A 24106-nucleotide genomic window follows, 5' to 3' on the forward strand; every position below is an offset into this window, starting at 1 on the left:
TCCACTGGTTAGGGCCCTTGGGACTCGGTGGCCTCGTTGGAGGCTGAGAGGGGAGGCAAGACTTAAGGGATATCCCGTAAATGAGAGACAATCGCAAGGTTAAGACGTTTTATTGCATCACCCATTGCATACGAGGGGGGTGGGGTGGTGTGGGGGAGTAATCCAAATCAAAATCTTTGTTTATCCCGGACAAATCTGATGAGCTCTCAAGCTCTTTTCCACAGATGTGCAGGCAAGGTAGTTAACATCTCCTAGCCACCGCGGCACCCCCGTGTACTTTGTAACGTTAAAACTCCTGCACGTGCAGAGGACGACCGCACAAGCACCCTTCTTCTTTGTGTGTACGGAATTGAAGTCACCCGAGGTGTGTCGCAATCAAGCGTTGTGTATCATCAGGTACGGAGGTCATTGGAAGGAATCGAATAAACAAAGAAGGGGGCAGGTGGGGGGCTGCCCCCCCCCGCCTCCCAAAACTATCACAGCCCTGGGCCTTTATGAATGAAGTGACAGCAGCTGTGGGAAGGCGGTGGGAGGGGGTGAGGTTCAGTTTTGGCAGGAGCCCGTGTGCTGGAGCGACGAGCCGTTGAGCCGGTAGAACTCGGCCCGCACGATGCCAACGCGGGCAAACTGCCGGTCGCTGGGGTCCACGAACACCCTCGGCTGCCGCCCGTACTCGGACGACGACAGCACGGGCACGTCTCGCGCCATCTCCTGCGCGACAAAGACAAAGGTGCCCCACCGTCGTGGCCCATGCAAAGTGTCGGGTCCGAGTGCTCTTCGCGAGCACCGACAAAGGCCGGCGCAGAGCACCAGGGGGCGACGTGGCCAGCAACCGCGCCCGACCGCCCTTGTTTCCCAACGCGTCGGATCTTTACACGCTGTACCAGGTACTCGCTTAAGGCTGAGTCAACCTAGGGGAGGCCCAGTGTCGGCGGAGGTGGGTAGTGCCGATGGTGGCAGTAGTGGCGGCGATGGCGGTGCTGATGTTGATGTTGGTGGCGGCGGTGCTGGTGAAGGTGTCGATGGTGCTGATGGTTGTGGTCGCGGTGGTGATGGTGATGATGTTGGCTGTGGTAGTGGCAGTAGTGGTGGTGGTGATGGAGAATGTATTGATGAGATGTAGAATGTAGTGATGAGGTGGTGGAGGAGGAGGTGGCGGTGGCGGAGGCCCCACCTCGGCGTGCACGTTGAGGCCCCGCGACTTGGAATGCTGGCGGTCATCCCGGTGGAGGTGTGCGTCGTAGCCGCCCGGCTGGTGGAACAGCACGTCGTACATGCACACGACCGGCCTCTGCGGACAACCAGGAGCCATGCGGAGCAGTCACACCACAGCAGACAGTCACACCACGGTGGAGAGATATTAACGACCTCGCCTGGTATACAGGATGTCTTTGGTCCCATCCCGACACCGACGCCTGTATATTTGGAGTTTGCATGTCCCTCTTCCCGTGGTCGCGTGGATTTTTCTCCGAGTCCTCCGCTTTTTACCTCCACGCATTTAGAGTATTTGGCTGCTATAAATTTCCACGTGAAAAGCCACTTCGTTGATCTATCATTTGTGGCCAGGCCGCTTCTGAAAAAGAGCCAAATAGCTCAGTGGGCCGTCCCTGGTAAAATAAAAGTTGTAGTTTTGGTTTAGTCACGTCCTAGGCATGTCCTTGCAAGACAGGCACGTACGTCATAGCAGTCACGCCACAGTTAAGTTAATAAGTCACGCGATAGTTTCATGTCAAGTTGGCTTTGTGTAGCGAGGTGCGAAATCGAGAGGCCAGGATGAGTCTCGGTTGCGAGAGTGAGCTGTGCACGAAGACGTGGCACAGACCTGGGAAACTTTGGGTATTGGTCCGGCAGTCGGGAGCCAATGATTTGCTCTCGAGTAATTTGCTGTGTGATTTTCGAATTTGGCAAAATTCAAAATGGTAAAGTAAAAAAATCGAATTTGGTAAAATTCGAATTCGGCTAAATTCGTACCCTGACGTCGGCACGCGATGGCACTACACTTGAGGATGACATCAGGGGACCTTTAACGTCCACTGTAAAGCAATTTGCTACGCGGTGTTATCATCACGGTCGATACACACCGCAGTAGTATTCACCAGGGCGGCCGTTAGATTCCAACCGTGAACCTCTCTGCAACAAGCGGCGTAGGCGCTACAGCTGGTCGCACACATCACACACAAAGCGCTCGCCACAAATGAACCACAATGCCTCGCGCATCTCGTCAAGGGGATAAACCATCACGCGAACTCCGCTCATCCTCCCAGCAGTGGCGGCTTTTGGCTCACCATCGGTCTGGAAACGCTCCTCCTTCCGATATTAGGAAGCCACTGGAGCTATGCACGTTTTAAATCATCTGGATTGCAAACTCATTTCTTGAGAACCGCTTTTGTGAGTGTTTAAGTGTTCTTTGTTCCTCCTCCCGCACCTCCGATTAGCACAGTGGGGGACGTACGGTGCGAAAGAAGTTCAACACGCAAACATACGCACAGCTGGGCCGTGTCACCGCTCAAGGTACCTCCATAGCGCAGAGTGACATCGTGGGAGACGACACAATGAGAGTTAAGGGGCCGTCCATAAATGACGTCACGCGATTTTGGCCGATTTTTTACCCCCCCCCCCCTCGTCACACGGCGTCACAAAAAGTCAGACCCCCCCTCAAATATGACGTCACAAAGCTCTGCCCCCCCCCCCCAAACATTACCATTTTGAAAATAAAACATGCTTGAAATCACTTTAAACTATTGTCATTGTCGTGCGTATTTAATGTGGCGATGCACTCTGATGTTGTAGGAAAAAACATTTATTAAAATGGAGGCGTTGGAAAGTTGAAATGTAGCATAAAATTCACTTGAAAATATTCAACGTCTAACTAAAACTGCAGATGTTCAGAATATTATATTGAAATTTTCTTATAATTATAAAATATTAAAAGTAATTATAACTATAAAAAATACTTGAAACTTTGTAGTAGAACGAAGCAAAATGGAGAGTACAATTATAACAATCACACATTCATTCCACAGAATGAAAAGCCCTGGTAGAATCAAAATGTTTAATAACAATCATTCAAAAAATTCACAAAATGTATGCTTCTCTATTCTCCCATGGAGAAGAAAAATGCTCCTTCATTGAATAAATAAAAGGTGACCTTAGTAAATTTAAAGAATCAAATAGTTAATGGAAATTAATCAAAATTAGTGTTTTTATAACAATTATATTTGTTTAATGTTTATTTAAAGTTGCGCATTTTGATGTGACGTCACATTGCTCACCCCCCCTCCCCCCTCGTCACAAATGTGTGACCCCCCTCCCCCCCTCGATGCGTGACGTCATTTATGGAGGCCCCTAACCAATAGCCACGGTCAGGGCGCTCACCACACCAGGGCAGCGGTGACAATTTCACAAATTTGTGATGATGACAGTAACTCTATTTTATTCTCGGTTCTTGGAGTAAAAATACATTAATTTCACCCCTGCGCCGCTTAATCACTGCGCCACCGCTCCAGACCCCGAATATTGCTGCTAATTAACCAAAGTCAGAGAAAACTAAATATTGACGTAAAGCTTTCGTGACTGCATTAATTCATATTATTTGGTTTTAGATAGGTTCAAAGGAAATAACAACGACGACGTTTCGATCACAACACAAGCGATGGCTTGTTGTAATCGAAACGTCGTTATTTCCTTTTAACCTATCTATCGATCACAACACAAGCGATCGCTGGTGTTGTGATCGAAACGTCGTTTTTTTTGCTATTTTTGTTATTTTCTTTGAACCTATCGACGTGACTTTACCAAAAGACCCAAAGAATACAAAGTCAGAGACTTTAATTTCTCAGCAAATATTTCCCCGGTAACACCACCACCACCACGCACCCCATCACCCCGAGCCTCACCAACCCCGGACAAACTCCCTGCCGAGATGAATCCCTGACTCAACGTCACAGCAAAACTTCCCCGCGCCATCAATCATGAAGTGTCAGTTTCATTCCATGTATTAGGAGGTATAACCCTCTTGACTCGGGTGCAACGGCAACGAACAAAACCATGAACAAGAAACATCTTAAAGTGACTACACGCTACAGAAAAATCCAGAAAAACCACGGGGCCTCTAGCCCCCCCCACCACCAACTCCACCATCATCGTGGGTGGGGACTTTCCACGTTCCCGTGCCGGGACCGAGCAGCTCACCTCCTTGGCTGTGTTGAAGTAGCTGCTGCTGCTGCTGCTGCCGGTTCTTCAATGTGCGTGGCCACGTTGCCCTGGGTGGTCGTCTGTGTCTGCGGAGCGTCCTTCACTGCCTCCATTACAACAGCAACAGCAGCCACGATGCTAACCAGTTGTTGTTGTGATCGTCGTCTTTGTTGTTGTTGTTGTTGTTTGCGATGTGCCCGCGGTTGTAAATTCTCTGCTGCGCACGCGGTCGCCAAGGCAGTAGGCGGGGTTTGTTGTGCCGGAAGCGTTGCCTAGCGACCGCCACGCAGCGCCCTGATTGGCTCGCTCCAAGTGACGCACGAGCCTGCTGAGGAGTCGCTGCGTGTGGAAACCGGTTCGGAGTTTTGTTTGTGTTCAATGGTTCAAGCAAAGCCCGAGCCTGCTGATGAGCACTAAATGTGGAAACCGGTTCGGAGTTTTGTTTGTGTTCAATGGTTCAAGCAAAGCCCGAGCCTGCTGATGAGCACTAAATGTGGAAACCGGTTCGGAGTTTTGTTTGTGTTCAATGGCTCAAGCAAAGCCCGACCATGCTGATGAGCACTAAATGTGGAAACCGGTTCGGAGTTTTGTTTGTGTTCAATGGTTCAAGCAAAGCCCGAGCCTGCTGATGAGTCACTGAGTGTGGAAACCGGTTCGGAGTTTTGTTTGTGTTCAACGGTTCAAGCAAAGCCCGAGCCTGCTGAGGAGTCGCTGCGTGTGGAAACCGGTTCGGAGTTTTGTTTGTGTTCAATGGTTCAAGCAAAGCCCGACCATGCTGATGAGCACTAAATGTGGAAACCGGTTCGGAGTTTTGTTTGTGTTCAATGGTTCAAGCAAAGCCCGACCATGCTGATGAGCACTAAATGTGGAAACCGGTTCGGAGTTTTGTTTGTGTTCAATGGTTCAAGCAAAGCCCGAGCCTGCTGATGAGCACTAAATGTGGAAACCGGTTCGGAGTTTTGTTTGTATTCAATGGTTCAAGCAAAGCCCGAGCCTGCTGATGAGCACTAAATGTGGAAACCGGTTCGGAGTTTTGTTTGTGTTCAATGGTTCAAGCAAAGCCCGACCATGCTGATGAGCACTAAATGTGGAAACCGGTTCGGAGTTTTGTTTGTGTTCAATGGTTCAAGCAAAGCCCGAGCCTGCTGATGAGCACTAAATGTGGAAACCGGTTCGGAGTTTTGTTTGTGTTCAATGGTTCAAGCAAAGCCCGAGCCTGCTGAGGAGTCGCCCAATGTAGAAACCGGTGTTGCAGTTGTCTCACGGATGAGACTCAACACCCCGCCATAGGAAACGTGGAATTTCCACCACTGGCCCGGGGCTGTGAAGCGATTCGCACTGCTGATCAATGCTCATTAGGGGCCGTCCATAAATGACGTCACGCACCTAGGGGGGGGGGGGGGGTCAGACATTTGTGACGATGTGTGACGAGGGGGGGGGGGCGTTTGAGAAATGTGACGTTACATCAAAATGCGCAACTTTAAATAAATACAGACAACACGTTCTACTTAATTAGACTTTTTAATAAATGTTTTCTCCTACATCAGAGTGCAGCGCCACATTAAATACGCACTACAATGACAATAGTTTAAAGCGATTTGAAATGGAAATATGGTTTGAAGGGGGGGGGGGGCAGAGCTTTGTGACGTCATATTCGAGGGGGGTCTGACTTGTGACGCCCTGTGACGAGAGGGGGGGGGTCAAAAATCGTCCAAAATCGCGTGACGTCATTTATGGCTATAGACGGCCCCTTAGACCTCCGTGACTTTACCGAAAGGACCAAAGAGAACGAGGAAATCAACTTCCTATTCCTGACTGCTTCTACCAATGATGGCAAGATTACATCACGTGCTCTGACGGTGGGCCATTTGTAGACATATTTTCCCCCATTGTAAGGCCACAGTGTCATTAACAAATGTATTGAGATGTTTTGTGCTTTACTGGCAACGCAGCAGAATCGCCACATGAATTTGATAAATCGTCATAACGTATCATTAAAAAGATACAGCTATCGTGCTGTGACGGTTCCACCTGAAGACGGAAGCTTGTGTTGCCTCCGAAACGTCGTGATTTTTATTTTACTTTTATAAATTTTTTACCTACGTGACTTTACCGAAAAAACCTGAGAATTAAAAATAATATTATTTCCATTCTACGTGACTTTACCTAAAGAACCAAGAAGATGAATCCCTGCAGTCACGAAAGCTTTAAATCGAAAATTAAAAAGAAGTCAAAGCCGGAACTTAATGCTTGCGGAACCTAACTTCTTAGGGTTGGGGGGGGGATCGCATTGTTTCCAGCCGGATCTTTTTTTACTTTTGGCTTGGGGTTGTCGCGACGGACCCGTGGTGGGAGGGATGGGGGGGAGGGGTAATGGCGGGAGGGGTAATGGGGGAGGGGGGCGGGGGTAATGGGGGGAGGGAGGATGGGGGGAGGGGTAATGGGGGAGGGGTAATGGGGGAGGGGGGCGGGGGTAATGGGGGGAGGGAGGATGGGGGGAGGGGTAATGGGGGAGGGGGGGCGGGGGTAATGGGGGGAGGGGTAATGGAAGAGGGGGGCGGGGGTAATGGGGGGAGGGAGGATGGGGGGAGGGGTAATGGGGAGAGGCGGGGCAAAGGGGGGAGGGGTAATGGGGGGAGATGGGGAAGGGGCGGTGACATCTGACGGCGTGCCGGCAGTGACGTCACGCGGCGCGCGACACGGCAGCGGCGCGCGCCGGGGCCCCTGCGAAGCGCGTTCTCCTCCTCGCTGCCCCCCCGCCCGCCCGCCAGCCCCGCCCCCCGCCGTGACCCCTCGTGACCCCGCTCGTCGCGATTCATCATCAAGACGGGCCGCGTCGTCGTCGTCTTCGTCGTCGTCTTCAAATCAAATAATCGCCGTCGTCACCGCCTCTGCAGGCAACGTGAGTTCACCCACGGGCCCTCACGCGCGCGTGCGTCGGAGTGCGTCGGAGCCGATCGTGATCTGGAACCGATTAATCGATTTGGGCCCTCGCTGAATCCGACGAATCGATCGTCGCGCCGTTCGTCCACGTTCGTGGACTCGCGCGGTCGGTAATCGATGAGGGTTGTGATCGATTATTGGAGCGGAAATCGCTATGAAAATATCGAATCCTGGAGAAATCCGATGAGCTACGAAGCTCTTTTATTGTTTTGTTTAAATGCTCAATAGGGGGGCACGGTTATCAGAAAGTGAGCGAATCACCAAGTAATCGAAACATTGAATAGACGAACAGGCGAGGCAGAGCCGTACGAGTTTGTGGAGTGTTGTTGTTGTTTACTCGGGCGAGAACCCGCGATACGAGGATGGTGGTCATCAGCGGAGTTGGCCTGGTAACTTGAATCTAAATTGTCTTGTGGTTGTTAGTGTTTGACTTGCATCACACTGGGATTTTTGCACACAACGTTGTAATACGGTGGGGGGGTTTTCTCATGGGAGATGTGCTGGTTTATCCCAGGATGTTTCTGTTTGCGTGTCGTCGTCGCTTTAAGACGTTCTCTGTTAATATTTAGTTTCTTTGCGGTTGCACCCGACTCGAGAACCACATGGCTCACAGTGCTCACAGGGATTTATCTAATCAATGCAACTTGAATCTACGGTTGCAAGAGTGAGCTGGGGCTCAAAGTGACGAGACGGGCAGACGTGGTGGGTGCCTGCCACACGTCAGACAGAACACGCAGCGTTGGGAGTCACACCGGCACGGTTACTCTACGGGACACGCGGCAGACGAGAGGGGACAGATCGACACACACACACACGAGGTGGTAGGTACACACACGAGGTGGTAGGTGATTGAGACGGTAGGAACTCGGTTTCAGACGAGACGGACAGTCCGTGCGCTACACACGTGACAGCAGGGCCCATCATCACGTGAAGCGGAACGTATGAAGTCGGAATATGTATGTAAACTGGAGGAATCCGATGAGCTATTACGCTCTTTTTAATCACACATGTCCAGTAAGGGGGCACGGGGTCATAACGTCACAACAACAAACAAGACGGTTGAGCACGGACGATAATAAAGGCATTGTAGAGACAAGACGGAACTCACCAATCCAACAACAACAGACGAGACGCGGAAGAGTGGAGTTAAAGACGTTACTCACGAGACAGGAAATAACAACAGTGTCTACCTGAGTTGTTACCTACTACAAAGATAACAACAGTGTCTACCTGAGTTGATACCTACTACAAAGATAACAACAGTGTCTACCTGAGTTGAAACCTACTACAAAGATAACAACAGTGTCTACCTGAGTTGATACCTACTACAAAGATAACAACAGTGTCTACCTGAGTTGGTTACCTACTACAAAGATAACAGTGCCTACCTGAGTTGTTACCAAGGACAAAGGTAACAACAGTGTCTACCTGAGTTGTTACCTAGGACAAAGATAACAACAGTGTCTACCTGAGTTGTTACCAAGGACAAAGGTAACAACAGTGTCTACCTGAGTTGTTACCAAGGACAAAGATAACAACAGTGTCTAACTGAGTTGTTACCAAGGACAAAGATAACAACAGTGTCTACCGGAGTTGGTTACCTAGGACAAAGATAACAACAGTGTCTACCCGAGTTGTTACCTACTACAAAGATAACAACAGTGCCTACCTGAGTAGGTTACCTAGGACAAAGATAACAACAGTGTCTACCTGAGTTGTTACCTTGGACAAATAACAACTGCCTACCTGAGTTACCTACTACAAAGATAACAACAGTGCCTACCTGAGTTGGTTACCAAGGACAAAGATAACAACAGTGTCTAACTGAGTTGTTACCTAGGACAAAGATAACAACAGTGCCTACCTGAGTTGTTATCTACTACAAAGATAACTGCCTACCTGAGTTGGTTACCTACTACAAAGATAACATCAGTGTCTACCTGAGTTGTTACATAGGACAAAGATAACAACAGTGCCTACCTGAGTTGGTTACCGAGGACAAAGATAACAACAGTGTCTACCTGAGTTGGTTACCTTCTACAAAGATAACAACAGTGTCTACCTGAGTTGGTTACCGAGGACAAAGATAACAACAGTGTCTACCTGAGTTGGTTACCTAGGACAAAGATAACAACAGTGCCTACCTGAGTTGTTACCTAGAACAAAGATAACAACAGTGTCTACCTGAGTTGGTTACCTAGGACAAAGATAACAACAGTGCCTACCTGAGTTGGTTACCTACTACAAAGGTAACAACAGTGCCTACCTGAGTTGGTTACCAAGGAGAAAGTCTGAGAATAGGTGATGTAGTTTTCTGTTAGACACGACTCCGTCAGCCTAGGTTTTTTGGCACTCCCCAACACATTTATTTTCTCCTACATATCCGTCTGCGTTCAGGGTTGTTTTCCTTTCGGTTTTAATGTTCAAGGGGTTTTTTGTTGTTGTTGTTGCTGGGATTGTCTTGTGAAGGCGCTGCGAGGCCTCGGTGTGAATGGCGCCACGACCCACAACGTGTTAACGAGGGAGTCACACACCGCAGTCGCTAGCCACGATACGGACGGTGCAGACACCACGGGCCAGACAGAGCTAAACATCGATTGGACGGTACGGACGAGACGGGATCGATTGCACGAACGATTGAGCGGCGTAGTGGATACAATTAATATCGAAATGAAGGGACGCCTCGCACCCCACGGGCGCGACACGTGTGCGTGCTCACGCTTCTACGTTCGGTGGTCTCATCAGCAGCGAGACCATCCGGGCCGGAGGTTTGGTTGGCTTGCATCGAAGCAATGCTGCTGATTTAGAATGCGGCGCTTCCAGAAGGCTCCGAACTCGTAGCAGTGGTGAGCGCGGCGCGCTACGAACCCGGCGGGTCAGAGTTCGATTCCAGCTCACGGCTAACATCGGTGAGGGGCCGTCCATAAATGACGTCACGCACCTGGGGGAGGGGGGGGGGGTTGGAGAAATGTGACGTCACATCAAAATGCGCAACTTTAAATAAATATAGACAACACGTTCTACTTAATTAAATAGACTTTTTAATACATGTTTTCTCCAACAACATCAGAGTGCAGCGCCACATTAAATACGCACTACAATGACAATAGTTAAAGCGATTTGAAGCGTGTTTTATTTTTTGAAGGGGAGGGGGCAGAGCTTTGTGACGTCATATTTGAGGGGGGGGGGGGGTCTGACTTTTTGTGTGACGAGGGGGGAGGGGTTAAAAAATCGTCCAAAATCGCGTGACGTCATTTATGGACGGCCCCTGACGACCGGTGATGGGCCTCGCCTAGGTCGACTCAGCCTCATATGAGTACCTGGTGCGGTGTGTAAACATGATCAGCACTGGGGGAGACAAAGGTGGCTGGGCGTGGTTGCTGGTCACCCACCCCCTCGTGTGCAGTGCCCGGCCTTCTTAGGTGCTCGCTAACAGCACTTGCCCCAACAGTCTGTTAAGGCTATACGGGGGATATTTGTCTTTGTTCCAGAAGGCCCTGTGACCGTCCCCAATGGGTTGTGTACAAACATTGCATTATGTGTGGAGGAGGGACACATTGTGGATGGAGGAGGGACACATTGTGGGTGGAGCAGGGACACTTTGTGGGTGGAGGAGGGACACATTGTGGGTGGAGCAGGGACACTTTGTGGGTGGAGGAGGGACACATTGTGGGTGGAGCAGGGACACTTTGTGGGTGGAGGAGGGACACATTGTGGGTGGAGCAGGGACACTTTGTGGATGGAGGAGGGACACTTTGTGGGTGGAGGAGGGACACATTGTGGGTGGAGGAGGGACACTTTGTGGGTGGAGGAGGGACACATTGTGGGTGGAGGAGGGACACTGTGGGTGGAGCAGGGACACTTTGTGGGTGGAGGAGGGACACATTGTGGGTGGAGGGGGGACACATGGTGGGTGGGGGAGGGACACATTGTGGGTGGAGGAGGGACACTTTGTGGGTGGAGGAGGGACACATTGTGGGTGGAGCAGGGACACTTTGTGGGTGGAGGAGGGACACATTGTGGGTGGAGGGGGGACACATTGTGGGTGGAGGGGGGACACATTGTGGGTGGAGGAGGGACACATTGTGGGTGGAGGAGGGACACATTGTGGGTGGAGCAGGGACACTTTGTTGGTGGAGGAGGGACACATTGTGGGTGGAGGGAGGACACTTTGTGGGTGAAGGAGGGACACTTTGTGGGTGGAGGAGGGACACTTTGTGGGTGGAGAAGGGACACTTTGTGGGTGGAGGGGGGGACACTTTGTGGGTGGAGGAGGGACACTTTGTGGGTGGGGGAGGGACACATTGTGGGTGGAGGAGGGACACTTTGTGGGTGGAGCAGGGACACTTTGTGGGTGGAGGAGGGACACTTTGTGGGTGGAGGAGGGACACATTGTGGGTGGAGGGGGGACACATGGTGGGTGGGGGAGGGACACATTGTGGGTGGAGCAGGGACACTTTGTGGGTGGAGGAGGGACACTTTGTGGGTGGAGGAGGGACACATTGTGGGTGGAGGGGGGACACATTGTGGGTGGCGGGGGGACACTTTGTGGGTGGAGGAGGGACACATTGTGGGTGGAGGGGGGACACTTTGTAGGTGGAGGAGGGACACATTGTGGGTGGAGGAGGGACACTTTGTGGGTGGTGGAGGGACACATTGTGGGTGGTGGAGGGACACATTGTGGGTGGAGGGGGGACACTTTGTGGGTGGAGGAGGGACACATTGTGGGTGGAGGAGGGACACTTTGTGGGTGGAGGAGGGACACATTGTGGGTGGAGGAGGGACACATTGTGGGTGGAGGAGGGACACATTGTGGGTGGGGGAGGGACACATTGTGGGTGGAGGAGGGACACATTGTGGGTGGAGGGGGGACACATGGTGGGTGGGGGAGGGACACATTGTGGGTGGAGGAGGGACACTTTGTGGGTGGAGGAGGGACACATTGTGGGTGGAGGGGGGACACATTGTGGGTGGAGGAGGGACACATTGTGGGTGGAGGAGGGACACATTGTGGGTGGGGGAGGGACACATTGTGGGTGGAGGGGGGACACATTGTGGGTGGAGGAGGGACACATTGTGGGTGGAGGAGGGACACATTGTGGGTGGAGGAGGGACACATTGTGGGCGGAGGAGGGACACTTTGTGGGTGGAGGAGGGACACTTTGTGGGTGGAGGAGGGACACTTTGTGGGTGGGGGAGGGACACTTTGTGGGTGGAGGAGGGACACTTTGTGGGTGGGGGAGGGACACTTTGTGGGTGGAGGAGGGACACTTTGTGGGTGGAGGAGGGACACTTTGTGGATGGAGGAGGGACACTTTGTGGGTGGAGGAGGGACACTTTGTGGGTGGAGGAGGGACACATTGTGGGTGGAGGAGGGACACTTTGTGGGTGGAGGAGGGACACATTGTGGGTGGACGAGGGACACTTTGTGGGTGGAGGAGGGACACTTTGTGGGTGGAGGAGGGACACATTGTGGGTGGAGGAGGGACACTTTGTGGATGGAGGAGTGACACATTGTGGGTGGGGGAGGGACACTTTGTGGGTGGAGGGGGGACACTTTGTGGGTGGAGGAGGGACACTTTGTGGGTGGAGGAGGGACACATTGTGGGTGGAGGGGGGACACATTGTGGGTGGGGGAGGGACACTTTGTGGGTGGAGGAGGGACACATTGTGGGTGGAGGGGGGACACATTGTGGGTGGGGGAGGGACACTTTGTGGGTGGAGGAGGGACACATTGTGGGTGGAGGGGGGACACTTTGTGGGTGGAGTGACACATTGTGGGTGGAGGAGGGACACATTGTGGGTGGAGGAGGGACACATTGTGGGTGGAGGGGGGACACTTTGTGGGTGGAGGAGGGACACTTTGTGGGTGGAGGAGGGACACATTGTGGGTGGAGGGGGGACACATTGTGGGTGGAGGAGGGACACATTGAGGGTGGAGGGGGGACACTTTGTGGGTGGAGGAGGGACACTTTGTGGGTGGAGGAGGGACATTTTGTGGGTGGAGGAGGGACACTTTGAGGGTGGAGGGGGGACACATTGTGGGTGGAGGAGGGACACATTGAGGGTGGAGGGGGGACACTTTGAGGGTGGAGGGGGGACACATTGTGGGTGGAGGAGGGACACATTGAGGGTGGAGGGGGGACACTTTGTGGGTGGAGGAGGGACACTTTGTGGGTGGAGGAGGGACACTTTGTGGGTGGAGGAGGGACACATTGTGGGTGGAGGAGGGACACTTTGAAGGTGGAGGAGGGACACATTGTGGGTGGAAGAGGGACACTTTGAGGGTGGAGGAGGGACACTTTGTGGATGGTGGGGGCGGTATATTTGGAAGGAGGTGGCCCAAACGAATCTTACACTATTCCTTTAATCTGGCCACGGTGTGGGAAAAGAGCTTTTCAGCTCATCGGATTCCTCCAGGCAATAAACATACACATTCTGATATCGCACAGGCCGCTGAATGGTGCACAGAGGTTGGTGTTTTTCTCTCTCGCGGCCTCGGCGGTGGAGCTGGTGGGTGGGGAGAGAATGGGGTACGAACTTGGCAAACCCGGGTTCGATTCCCGCTCACGGCCAACACCGGTGACGATTATCTGACCCGGTCTTGGGCCTGCCCTAGGTCGACTCGGCCTCAAATGAGTACCTGGTGCGTGTGCACTAAACATCGCCACTGGGGAGACAAAGGCGGCCGGGCGTGTTGTTGGCCACCAACCCCATCGTGTGCCGTGCCGGCTTTCACAGGTGCTACTCGCTAACAGCACTTGCCCCTACAGTCTGTCACAGGCTATACGGGGGATCTTTGTCTTTGGGGAGAGAGGCGAGAGTCGCGTGGCTTAGTGAAGATGGGAAGTTGGTTTGTGGGCAATCGCTGCCTCGCCGGTGATTTTTTTGGTCGCGATCTCAATCATCCTCCCTCCTCCTCCTCCCGTCTCCGCCGTATCTCGCCGCGTGGTCGTGTCGTGTCATCCACTCGTGGCCACGTGCTTGTGGAATCGTCGCGAGCACGCCGCGCTGTGAGCTTGAGCTGCTCACAGAGTGAAATCTTCTCGGGGGCGAACGCGGCGGTCACGGAGATTTCTGTGATCGCTCGCGGACGCGGAGCGACTGGAGGAGATTTTTTGCCGGTTGCGGTGGTGGTGATCGTGGTGGTGGTGGTGGTGATCGTGGTGGTGATCGCAGGCTCCAGTGATTTACGGTAACATGCGGCTCTCACAGCGGTAACGATACACGACTCGGGGGAGTTGAGGCCACCACATGTTGATGGTGATCGTCATGGTGGTGGAAATTCATTACAGCACAGTTAATCATGATATTGTTAATACACGGTGTAGTAATCATACTAGCAACCGTGTAGTGTACACCACATGCCGACGATGATGCCAATTCAACACAGTACACTTAATCATCATTATATTATTTATACGTATGTTGAACTTCTTCTACACCGTACCGAGCCATCCGTGCCAATCGGTGTAACGATAATTTTCACAGCCATGTAGCAACACCACATCGTGACCTGGTAATGTAATAAATCATCACATTGTTTGAATGTGACATTGCTGCATCATGATAATGATCACAGTGCAATGCTCTTCGTTGTAATTATAACCCCGTGATGAACGTCGGGTTATTTACAAGAACAATGTAAGCAATACCGGCATATCATTTAACGCAGCAGCAGCAGCAGCAGCATCGATTGTATATATTTGTGTTACACATAATACAACATTACTAACAACAGCTGATAGTGCTGCAGTGCCTTACATTTAAATAACAAGTTGTGATCATCGTAGAGAGCTGGGGATGGCTTTGGGAGTCATGTCCGCTGATGATGGGTTGGTGGTGGTGGTGGTTATATGGGGGCTAGTTTGTAATAAGTAACAATGGAGTACATCATCACAATGCCTACAACGGCGACAATTTGGTTTAAGCGGCCGTCCATAAATGACGTCACGCACCTGGGGGGGGGGGGGGGTCAGACATTTGTGACGATGTGTGACGAGGGGTGGGGGGGGTTTGAGAAATGTGACGTCACATCAAAATGGGCAACTTTAAATAAATATAGACAACACGTTCTACTTAATTAAATAGACTTTTTAAGACATGTTTTCTGCTACAACATCAGAGTGCAGCGCCACATTAAATACGCACTACAATGACAATAGTTTAAAGCGATTTGAAGCATGTTTTATTATTTTTGGGGGGGGGGGGGTGGGCAAAGCTTTATGACGTCATATTTGAGGGGGTGGGTCTGACTTTTTGTGACGCCGTGTGACGAGGGGGGTCAAAAATCGTTCAAAATCGCGTGACATCATTTATGGACGGCCCCTAACGCGTAGGCTTTGACAACCCTGGCTGTCGCCTGATGATGCTGGTTGTTGTTGTTGTAATCACGGGCGAAACGTAACGGTATTCAAATTGAAATGTTGTAGTGGGTTTACTCTCCTACACACAAGCGGTGTGCTGAACTAGTAACGAATCGGCACGTTCTGTTTACGGGACAAACCTGAGTAATTGGCTGTGTCGGGTGGTGGCGGGGGTTAACGACACATTTATATTTCTGCGATCTAACCCCAAAAAAACCCTTTATTGATGGTGACAATGCAGTACGGTTTCTTATTTTATCATACGTGTCAACCCATACGGCTTACCCGTATTCTTGTACAGGGAAATTTAGTTTTTAGGTCCGTACGGCGTACAGTGGGACTTTGTATAGGATGAACGTTGAGATTAATAAGGTCGGAATTGGTCTGTAATCAAGTAGGCGCTCATAAGGGGTTGACAGGTTTGCTTTATAATAGTAATAATATAACAGCGCTGATGATGCCCTATTTGGTAATGCTCCAATACACTAATTCGCAGTCACCATCGTCATCGCGTGGTTCCGCACGTGCCATTGATACACTTCCATCCACCTATAATCTTTAGCCGCCTTCTCTGCTGTTGCTATTGTTAGATCCCATTGTGCCAAGTCTCTGTTGATTCTCTCCCCATCTGGTTCTATGTCTTCACATCTGATCCTGTGTCTTCCCACCATGTCCTATGGCTTGCCTTCTGGCCGTGCGTCGTCCTGTGTAGTTGTATGTCTTCCCGTCTGGCCCTCGGTCTGATAACAATCATTAATTTGGGATTTGCAGTTCACGTTTTAATTCAAATAAGCGTCGTTAATGAGAATAAAAATTGTTTGGGAAATTGACGGGGCAAATAAAAAGTGCGTATGACCTTGCTCATGAGCATGATAAAAATAATGTCACGCATTTTTAACGTTGCATTTGAATGAATGCGTTTGCGTCGCAGTGAATTAGTTTTTGATTTCAACTTAGCCGCAACGTGGCGGTTTTTGTCCAGTCGCTTATAATCGGGAACAAACTGCTGCCCCATTCCGTAAACCGCAGCGCACGCAACCGCTCGCGGTTGTCTGTGCACGAGGAACGATTTGGGGAAGTGAAACAAAAGATAATAATGAAGTGGCATCGTGGAGGATGTTGGTAACAATAAATAACGTCTACATCCCATATTTGTTTGCGCCACATCAAAAATAATTGGGTTATTTTTTTTTTGTGCAGCCTATTGGCCGCACGGCCTTCTTGGAGAGTGCATCTTATCAGCAACATTGCTTCAATACAAGCAAACTCTGGACCTGTCTTCGCCATTCAGTGTCTTCGTCAGGTTTGCTTGAAGGTAATGCTCTGTGAACTGCCTGACGTTTGTAGCAAAGGACTCTTTCTGTTGGAAATGGTTCCTATGTACGTATGTATGTTGATCTTCTTTCGAGCCGTACGTAGCCAACCGTGCTAATCGGAGGCGCAAGGATGACAAACTAAACACACAAAGCAGTTTTGAAGTTTGATACGCAGCGGTATAATACACAGCACAAAGATAAACAAATGGCAGGTGACCCAACTTGTACGAATGCAAATTGACGAGAACATTGCCGAGTTATTTCCCCTACTTCTCATTGGAAATTTATTGAGAGAGTAACGTGCATCAGAGGTCGCAAACGGGTTTTGATTCCTTACCCGTACCCGTACCCGGCCGCACCAAGGTCGCAAACGGGTACCCGTACCTGGCCGGGTACGGGTAGCCGGGTATCGGGTAGGGTACAGGTATCGGGTACCCGATTGCGACCTCTGGGATGAAGCTATGTTGCAGGCGCGGGTGGGTTGATTCTAGGAACTTGAATTGTGAGAAGAGACAAGACGTTGGGAAATGAGTGACAAACGGTTACTCACCAGTGACTCACGGCCTTCTCACTCATTGGTTGGGGTGAGTCACGTGCGGCTACCCGTACCCGGCCGCACCAGGGTCGCAAACGGGTACCCATACTCGTACCCGACTGGGTACGGGTAGCCTGGTATCGGGTAGGGTACGGGTATCGGGTACCCGATTGCGACCTCTGACGTGCATTCAATTTTATCTCGTCACTGTTTACATCACATCCGTTGAAAGCAAGTCGGTCGATGCGTGCAATTCAGCAGTGGATTGATCATGGATGATGATGTCGACGACATCTCATCCGGATGTTCTACCTGTGGTTAATTCCGATCCCACTCATCGATCCACTCGACATGAAATCCCTCCTCGGGTCAATGAATTCAAGTGTCGTCTGATAAGATTGGCCCTCCACCATACCGAGTTTGGAATTTGGACTGTTGGCCCCCCAAGGCCATAAAGCCCAAGGTGCTGCCTCACTGCTTGGTTGGGTACCGATAAACTTTGGCTTCTCACTCAACATTTATTGTTACCTAGAGGTATAATAAGATGCACATATTTAGTGTTTTTATGATATCCACTCTTGTTACTACACCTTGCTTAAACATCCAAAAGGTCAATCGAAATGTCAAATGTGCAAAGATTTGCCCCGCAACACGAATCATTTACTTTCCACAAAATGGTACCTAATGAATCGACCTTGCAAAGATGATGGGCCGAGACGACTTTTTGACTGGGATTTGAACTCTCAGATTTCTGATGTGGGGAGTCGTGTGCTCTTGTAACCTGAGCCCCCCAGCAGCAGTTAAAGTAAACACTGCTGGATCATCATCACGAGAACCTTACCGGTGTATTTTGCACGAGCTGGCATTCGGCCGTGAATTTGCGCGAACAAGTTGGGGAGAATCAAGATGTGCGAGTTTCAGTTCCGTTATGCAGGACACGCTATGCGATGTTCACTACCTCGGCTGGTGTACAAGAGCTCGCGGGTTCGATCCCGACCCTGATGCCTGCTTTATATTTCGAGTTTGCGTGTTCTCCCCGTGGCCGCGTGGAATTTTCTCCACGTGCTCCGGTTTTTTCCTCCACTTTAGAAACGTGCTTCGAGTATTTGCCTCCTATAAATATCCACACGATAAGCCACTTCGTTGAGCTATCATTTGTGGCCAGGTCACATCTGACAAAGAGCTGTATAGCTCAGTGGGCCTTACCTTGTAAAATAAAAATTGTTTATAGTTTTAAAGAATTAAAAAAAATTCCCTTTGCATATCACGGCTCTTTCTCTCCTTTTATTATGTGATGGGAAGACTATTACGTTTCTAATACGGCAAGAAAAGGAACGTGCTCAAGAGGAAGTCCACCACAGGGATATGCAAATGCTCGTTATATTGTTAACATTGCAGTACCGTGAGATAAGGCGACAGCTTGGGGTAACCTTCGACGAGTAGTGGATTGATCATTTCTCGTGATAATAAAGAGAATTCACTACTTTAGGAATGTAATGATTAGAGGCCAGACCTGTTGAGTTCTCAGAGCTGAGGCTAACTGTCGCATTTGGGCCTGGAAGATTGCCGCGATTAATCGCACAAGTCATAGCGTCGCACGACAAAAACTCACAATGGGGCTGAGCTCGCCTTCATCAGTAGCCTTGGTGGAAGTTCCACAGTTCCGTGGCAGGGAACTGACCCTCGATGGGGCTACCAACCACTGTTGACTGCCCGCAAAGTGTCGAACGCTTCCGTAACCCCTGACGGTCAATGACCCGGGGTGACCCTTAACCCGGGGAGACCCCCTCACCGGGATTTGAACTTGCCACCTGTGGGATTGCTCGTCTCGCGCCCTAACCGCAGCGACACCGGGTCGGGTTACCCGTGTTAAGAGCAAAAAAACTCGACACGTTCGTCAATATTATTAATAGAAGCGGTCAATTAGCCATGCTGCCTGACCGGGAGGCTGTGGGAGATTCGGTCAATACATTGAGGTGGCTTGGTTTGGCAGGCTGCACATTCACCGCAGGGCAACTGGCATGGGAGTCGATGCTTTGATGCTTACAAGCCATGTAGTGATATACTCTTTGGTTCTTTCGGTAAAGTCACGTAGGTATAAAATAAAATACATCACGACGTTTCGGGCGCAACACAAGCGTCCGTCATCAGGTGATCAGGTGATGACGGATGCTTGTGTTGCGCCCGAAACGTCGTGATTTATTTTATTTTCTACCTACGTGACTTTACCCAAAGAACCAGAGTATGATTCCTGCGGTCACGAAAGTTTCGAATTAAGAATGTCGTGATATGTTTGGGGCGTTGTATCAGTATGTTCCATCTGCTGCATTGTGGATATTAAAGACGCTGTCATCAATTGCAGGAGCATGGCGTTGTGTTACAGCGTGGCCAAAGTTCAAACTCGGTAATGACAGAATAACCAAAAAATGTATTATATTTATTTAATGGGGAAATCCTCATCGAGTGCCAAGACTTATTCAGAAGGGCCTTGCAGTCGAATGTTTTGGCCAATTTTTTAAAAGTGTTTTTGCATTTGAGTGCCCAGAGGAAAGCAGCGCATATTGAGAGGATGGCATGCAAGTGGGTTCATGAACCCGCTTGCCAGAGGTGGGACAAAGTCATTGTTATGCAAGTCACAAGTAAGTCTCAAGTCTTTGCTCTCGAGTCCCGAGTCAAGTCGAGTCAAAGATGAGGCAAGTCCAAGTCGAGTCTGAAGTCATCAAAATCATGACTCGAGTCTGACTCGAGTCCAAGTCGCATGACTCGAGTCCACACCTCTGAGGTGGGACAAAGTCATTGTTGTGCAAGTCACAAGTAAGTCTCAAGTCTTTGCTCTCGAGTCCCGAGTCAAGTCGAGTCAAAGATGAGGCAAGTCCAAGTCGAGTCTGAAGTCATCAAAATCATGACTCGAGTCTGACTCGAGTCCAAGTCGCATGACTCGAGTCCACACCTCTGAGGTGGGACAAAGTCATTGTTGTGCAAGTCACAAGTAAGTCTCAAGTCTTTGCTCTCGAGTCCCGAGTCAAGTCGAGTCAAAGATGAGGCAAGTCCAAGTCGAGTCTGAAGTCATCAAAATCATGACTCGAGTCTGACTCGAGTCCAAGTCGCATGACTCGAGTCCACACCTCTGCCGCTTGCTGTACTGCTAGCGTGCATCCATTTGGGGTTTAGAGAGTTTTACAAACTAACATATACTGGTGGTGCATCGGTGGTGCGTGGTATAACAACAACAAAAAGCAAATTTTTCTCCTTAATTATTTTTTCTCCACGATTCGCAACCCCGGTCAGAAAATCTTGCGGGGTTGTTGATGGTGCGTTAAAAATCAGTTCTCGTGATGTCGACGCAGTCGGATGACGAACGTTAATACGACCGGCTGAACACGGAGCTTCACACTGTTTGTTGCCGTACAGCAGCAACCCAGCCCCGATGACGATTGGCTGTCTCTGTGTTCCAAACTCATATTTGACTCCTCGTGCCCTGGATGTGGTCGGACGGTTCCTCGACTCGTTTCCAGGAATCATTTCTTGGCAGACGGTGGCATCAAAAGGTGACGAATCGTGGTGGTGTCACCGCCGTGGTGGTGTCACCGCCGTGGTGGTGTCACCGCCGTGGTGGTGTCACCGCCGCGCGGTCGATTGGGAAAGTGGATGCGGAATCGAAGGGCGACTTCTGATGGAGAAGTCTGCAGCTCTCTCAAGGGCAACATCGACATCGTCATCGTCAGACTTTTTTTTATGAGGACCAGGTGTGTTATGCTGCACCGGTGTGCCGCCAATACGTCCAAATGTTGCGTGAGCCCACTAACCCCGGTGGCTGCAGAGCGTTGGGTCGCAGCCGCGTGCTGCCACTACACCTGGTTCAATTGCATCTTGCTCAAACAAGACGCCGTCACTCAACTCCTTTATGCAGCCCTGAGCCAATAGTGGAAATTCCACATTCCTTTGGTGGGGAGGAGGGGTTGGTGGGGGGGTGAGTCGAGCCGCTGCATGAGACGGCCACTGTTGGGCTTCCCACGAAGCGCCGCCCGCTCATTTTGTAAACTCCCCAGGGGTTGTTTGTGAGACGCAATGATCTCGTGTGAATCGTGACGCTCATTTGATTTCCGCTCCTTAAGCAAAGTGCTATTTTCTTTGAATCGATTGGCGGAACGTTTTTTACACCCCCCCCCCCGAAATCACTGGACGTGAATGACACGGTAAGCGTAACAGTAGCGGTGAAATAGCGACCGGTTCTTGTGTCACTCGCCACTGATGGTCGGCCGACGGCTGGGTTATCCAACGCAGGTCGCCGGGTTCATAGTGCGGCGCGCTGACCGCTTGTGGTGACGCAAGCGGTTAGGTGCGGCGAGGTGCACCTCGAAGTTCCAGTGAAGCATTGAAGGCTCAAATAACCGTCTTGAAGCCGTTAGTTTTACCACGTTATTACACAGAAGCGAAAGAATATTAGCATCAAAATATTTACGTATGCTGGAGGAATCCGATGAGCTATGAAGCTATTTTTTTACAGATGTCCAGTGGGGGCACGGGGTTAAGAACGTTACAATGAAAAACAGTGCAAATACACGATAGGAGTGCAAAGTACAGGAAAGGTAAATAAATCACCCAAACACATACACAAATACAACACTAAACCACCCCCATCCTACCAGGCAAAGCCCACTGAGGTATTAACTTACTTTTCAGAAGCGACCTGGCCACAAATGATAATTATTGCCCCTGCAAAGAAAGAGGACAACACTGACCTAGTTTCGAAAATGCACGAGAACCCATCAGAAATTGCCAGGGTAGAGGATTACTCCCGCTCCGGGCAAAAGAAGTAGTCGGCCTGCGGCATTGTGGGATTTAGAATGACGTCATACGGGATAATCTTATACATCCTAAAGTGTCAGAACATTTACCCAGCAACTGCAGTCCTAGGCCGGTGTTTCTCAAAAGCAGTTCCCCCCACTCCCACCGGCCCCCCTGTGTATCTTTCCGCGATTATCAAGCATCGGGTGGTGAGTGCAGCGTGCGGCGGCTTGATTGTTGCGGCAATAGGAAAGATTCATAATCGCGGCAAGGCAGCGTGCGGTGTTGCCACGTGGGGTTGGGTGTGGTGCTCGCGAGGCTGCGAGTTGAGAAACGCCGCTCTACGTCCCTTGGTTACCGCACCGCGCCCGTGTGCGTAAGAAGAATACGGAGCCCGCTTTCATCGGCGTCAGCCGTTCCGCTCGCGGACGTGGAGGTGTTCGCCGACGAGCCAGACCAGAATTTCGGTACCAAATATGTCGTGTGCTTTGTTGCTGTATGTGGCTCATGAAAAAAAAAACGTTGATTACGTGGTAACTTACTTTTTCCATAACATCGCACATTTTGTTTAAGGTGTTGGTAAAACTCAAGTTTTGCCGTTGTAGATGTCACCAACAAGTGAAATATTTGGTCTGGGCCCATGGACAAAGATCCCCCGTATAGCCTTAAGAGACTTTTGGGGCAAGTGTTGTTAGCGAGTAGCACCTACGACGGCTGGCACGGCACACGAGGGGGGTGGGTGACCGACACCATGCCCGGCCGCCTTTGTCTCTCCAGTAGTGATGTTTACACACCGCGCCAGGCACTCATTTGAGGCCGAGTCGACCTAGGGGAGGCCCAGGACCGGTTCAGATAATCGTCACCGGTGTTGGCCGGGAGCAGGAATCGAACTCGGGTCGCCAGGTTTGTAGCGCAGCGCTCTAACCGTGACAACCACACTCGCCACTATGTACCACGAGACGGACATGAGCGGCTTCCTCCTGGCTGTAGCGGACCTTACTGATCTGCCACTGATCTGCCACCGACACTGATGATGCGACCCGTGTAATAATATACTCGACGCAAGAATGCGGGAAGTCGGGTCAATCAATCAATCGGGCCTTTCTTTTCCGTGCCGATATAGCCCTCAATAAAGTAGTTCATCGGTGCACATTACAGCAGAATGGGGAGCGCTACGGGGGTGGTGGGGGGGGGCACGGAACGACAGGGATGAGAAGGGGAACCCGCCACGACCTCGGCGGCTGACTCCGACCGAGCAGAGTAAATTGCAACCGCGCGCAAAATCGCCCTCAAACAGATCCGCGTAAGAGGTCGTGCTTGCGCCATGAAGCCACAAGAGTTCAACATGGACAACTGTGGCCACTGCTAGCGAAGGGATTTTTCTCCCCCCCCCTTCCCGTAACTGTTGCCTATAAATCCGACCGCCGCCTTTCAAACATTAACGTTGTGCATTAATTGAAATCGTTGTCGCCTGCATTGATTTTCTGATCGAGTTTAACGGTCTGCGTGATTGGCTTTTGTTGAACAACAATAGAATTTGTTTTTGGTGAAGATTAACCCTTCAGCCTGCGGATGTGGGTGGGGCCTTGTTTTATCGCTACCATTCGCAGCGCAAAGTCGGCAGGCGCCTTGCGGTTATTTTGCCAAGGTATTTGTTTCTGCCGTGATTGCCGGCATCGCGATCTCTTGCAGAGGTGTGGTCGATGAAATTGCGTTGGCGTCAACTGGGGCATTGTGAACGCGGCGATCAAACCTTCAGTTCTGAATGAGTTTGGTTCCAGTGGTTTGTTCTTAAGTCGATGTATTCATAAGTCCAACTTTACTCCTGTCGATTCCAAACATGGTGGACGGTATGTCCACTAAACACGGGGAATGGCTTTAAAAGTTGTATAATCTGCTGTAGATGTAGATGCCACTGGTGTTTCACATTCTGCAGATGTAGATGCCACCACCACCATCTATTG

General features: G+C 50.6%; 3 protein-coding genes across 6 annotated transcripts in view; 1 reads left to right on the top strand and 2 right to left on the bottom strand.

Annotated features, from left to right (window-relative positions):
- The window catches only part of LOC144735058 (septin-7-like), a 150681-nt gene that overhangs the window by 117799 nt on the left and 8776 nt on the right, over nucleotides 1–24106 (bottom strand). The gene's annotated exons all lie outside the window — the stretch shown is intronic.
- On the bottom strand, nucleotides 95–4483 carry CFAP90 (cilia and flagella associated protein 90). Its single transcript, XM_078617452.1, is given in 4 exon segments — nucleotides 95–711; nucleotides 1175–1291; nucleotides 4192–4230; nucleotides 4233–4483. Coding segments are annotated over 4 exon segments (399 nt in total). The 5' UTR covers nucleotides 4308–4483; the 3' UTR covers nucleotides 95–543.
- Nucleotides 6958–24106, top strand: part of RSPRY1 (ring finger and SPRY domain containing 1) — a 56587-nt gene continuing 39438 nt past the window's right edge. Inside the window, exons 1-2 of one of the 3 annotated variants that reach the window (XM_078617445.1) lie at nucleotides 6958–7096; nucleotides 16704–16818. The gene's annotated coding sequence lies outside the window, so the exon portion shown is untranslated. Of the gene's footprint in view, nucleotides 7097–16703; nucleotides 16819–22458; nucleotides 22610–24106 lie in introns of those variants that run through there. The other 2 variants (XM_078617444.1, XM_078617446.1) reach the window with 2 other exon arrangements.

Source organism: Lampetra planeri, chromosome 54, assembly GCF_965212315.1.
Source record: "Lampetra planeri chromosome 54, kcLamPlan1.2.h2, whole genome shotgun sequence".
Classification (NCBI taxonomy): domain Eukaryota; kingdom Metazoa; phylum Chordata; class Hyperoartia; order Petromyzontiformes; family Petromyzontidae; genus Lampetra; species Lampetra planeri.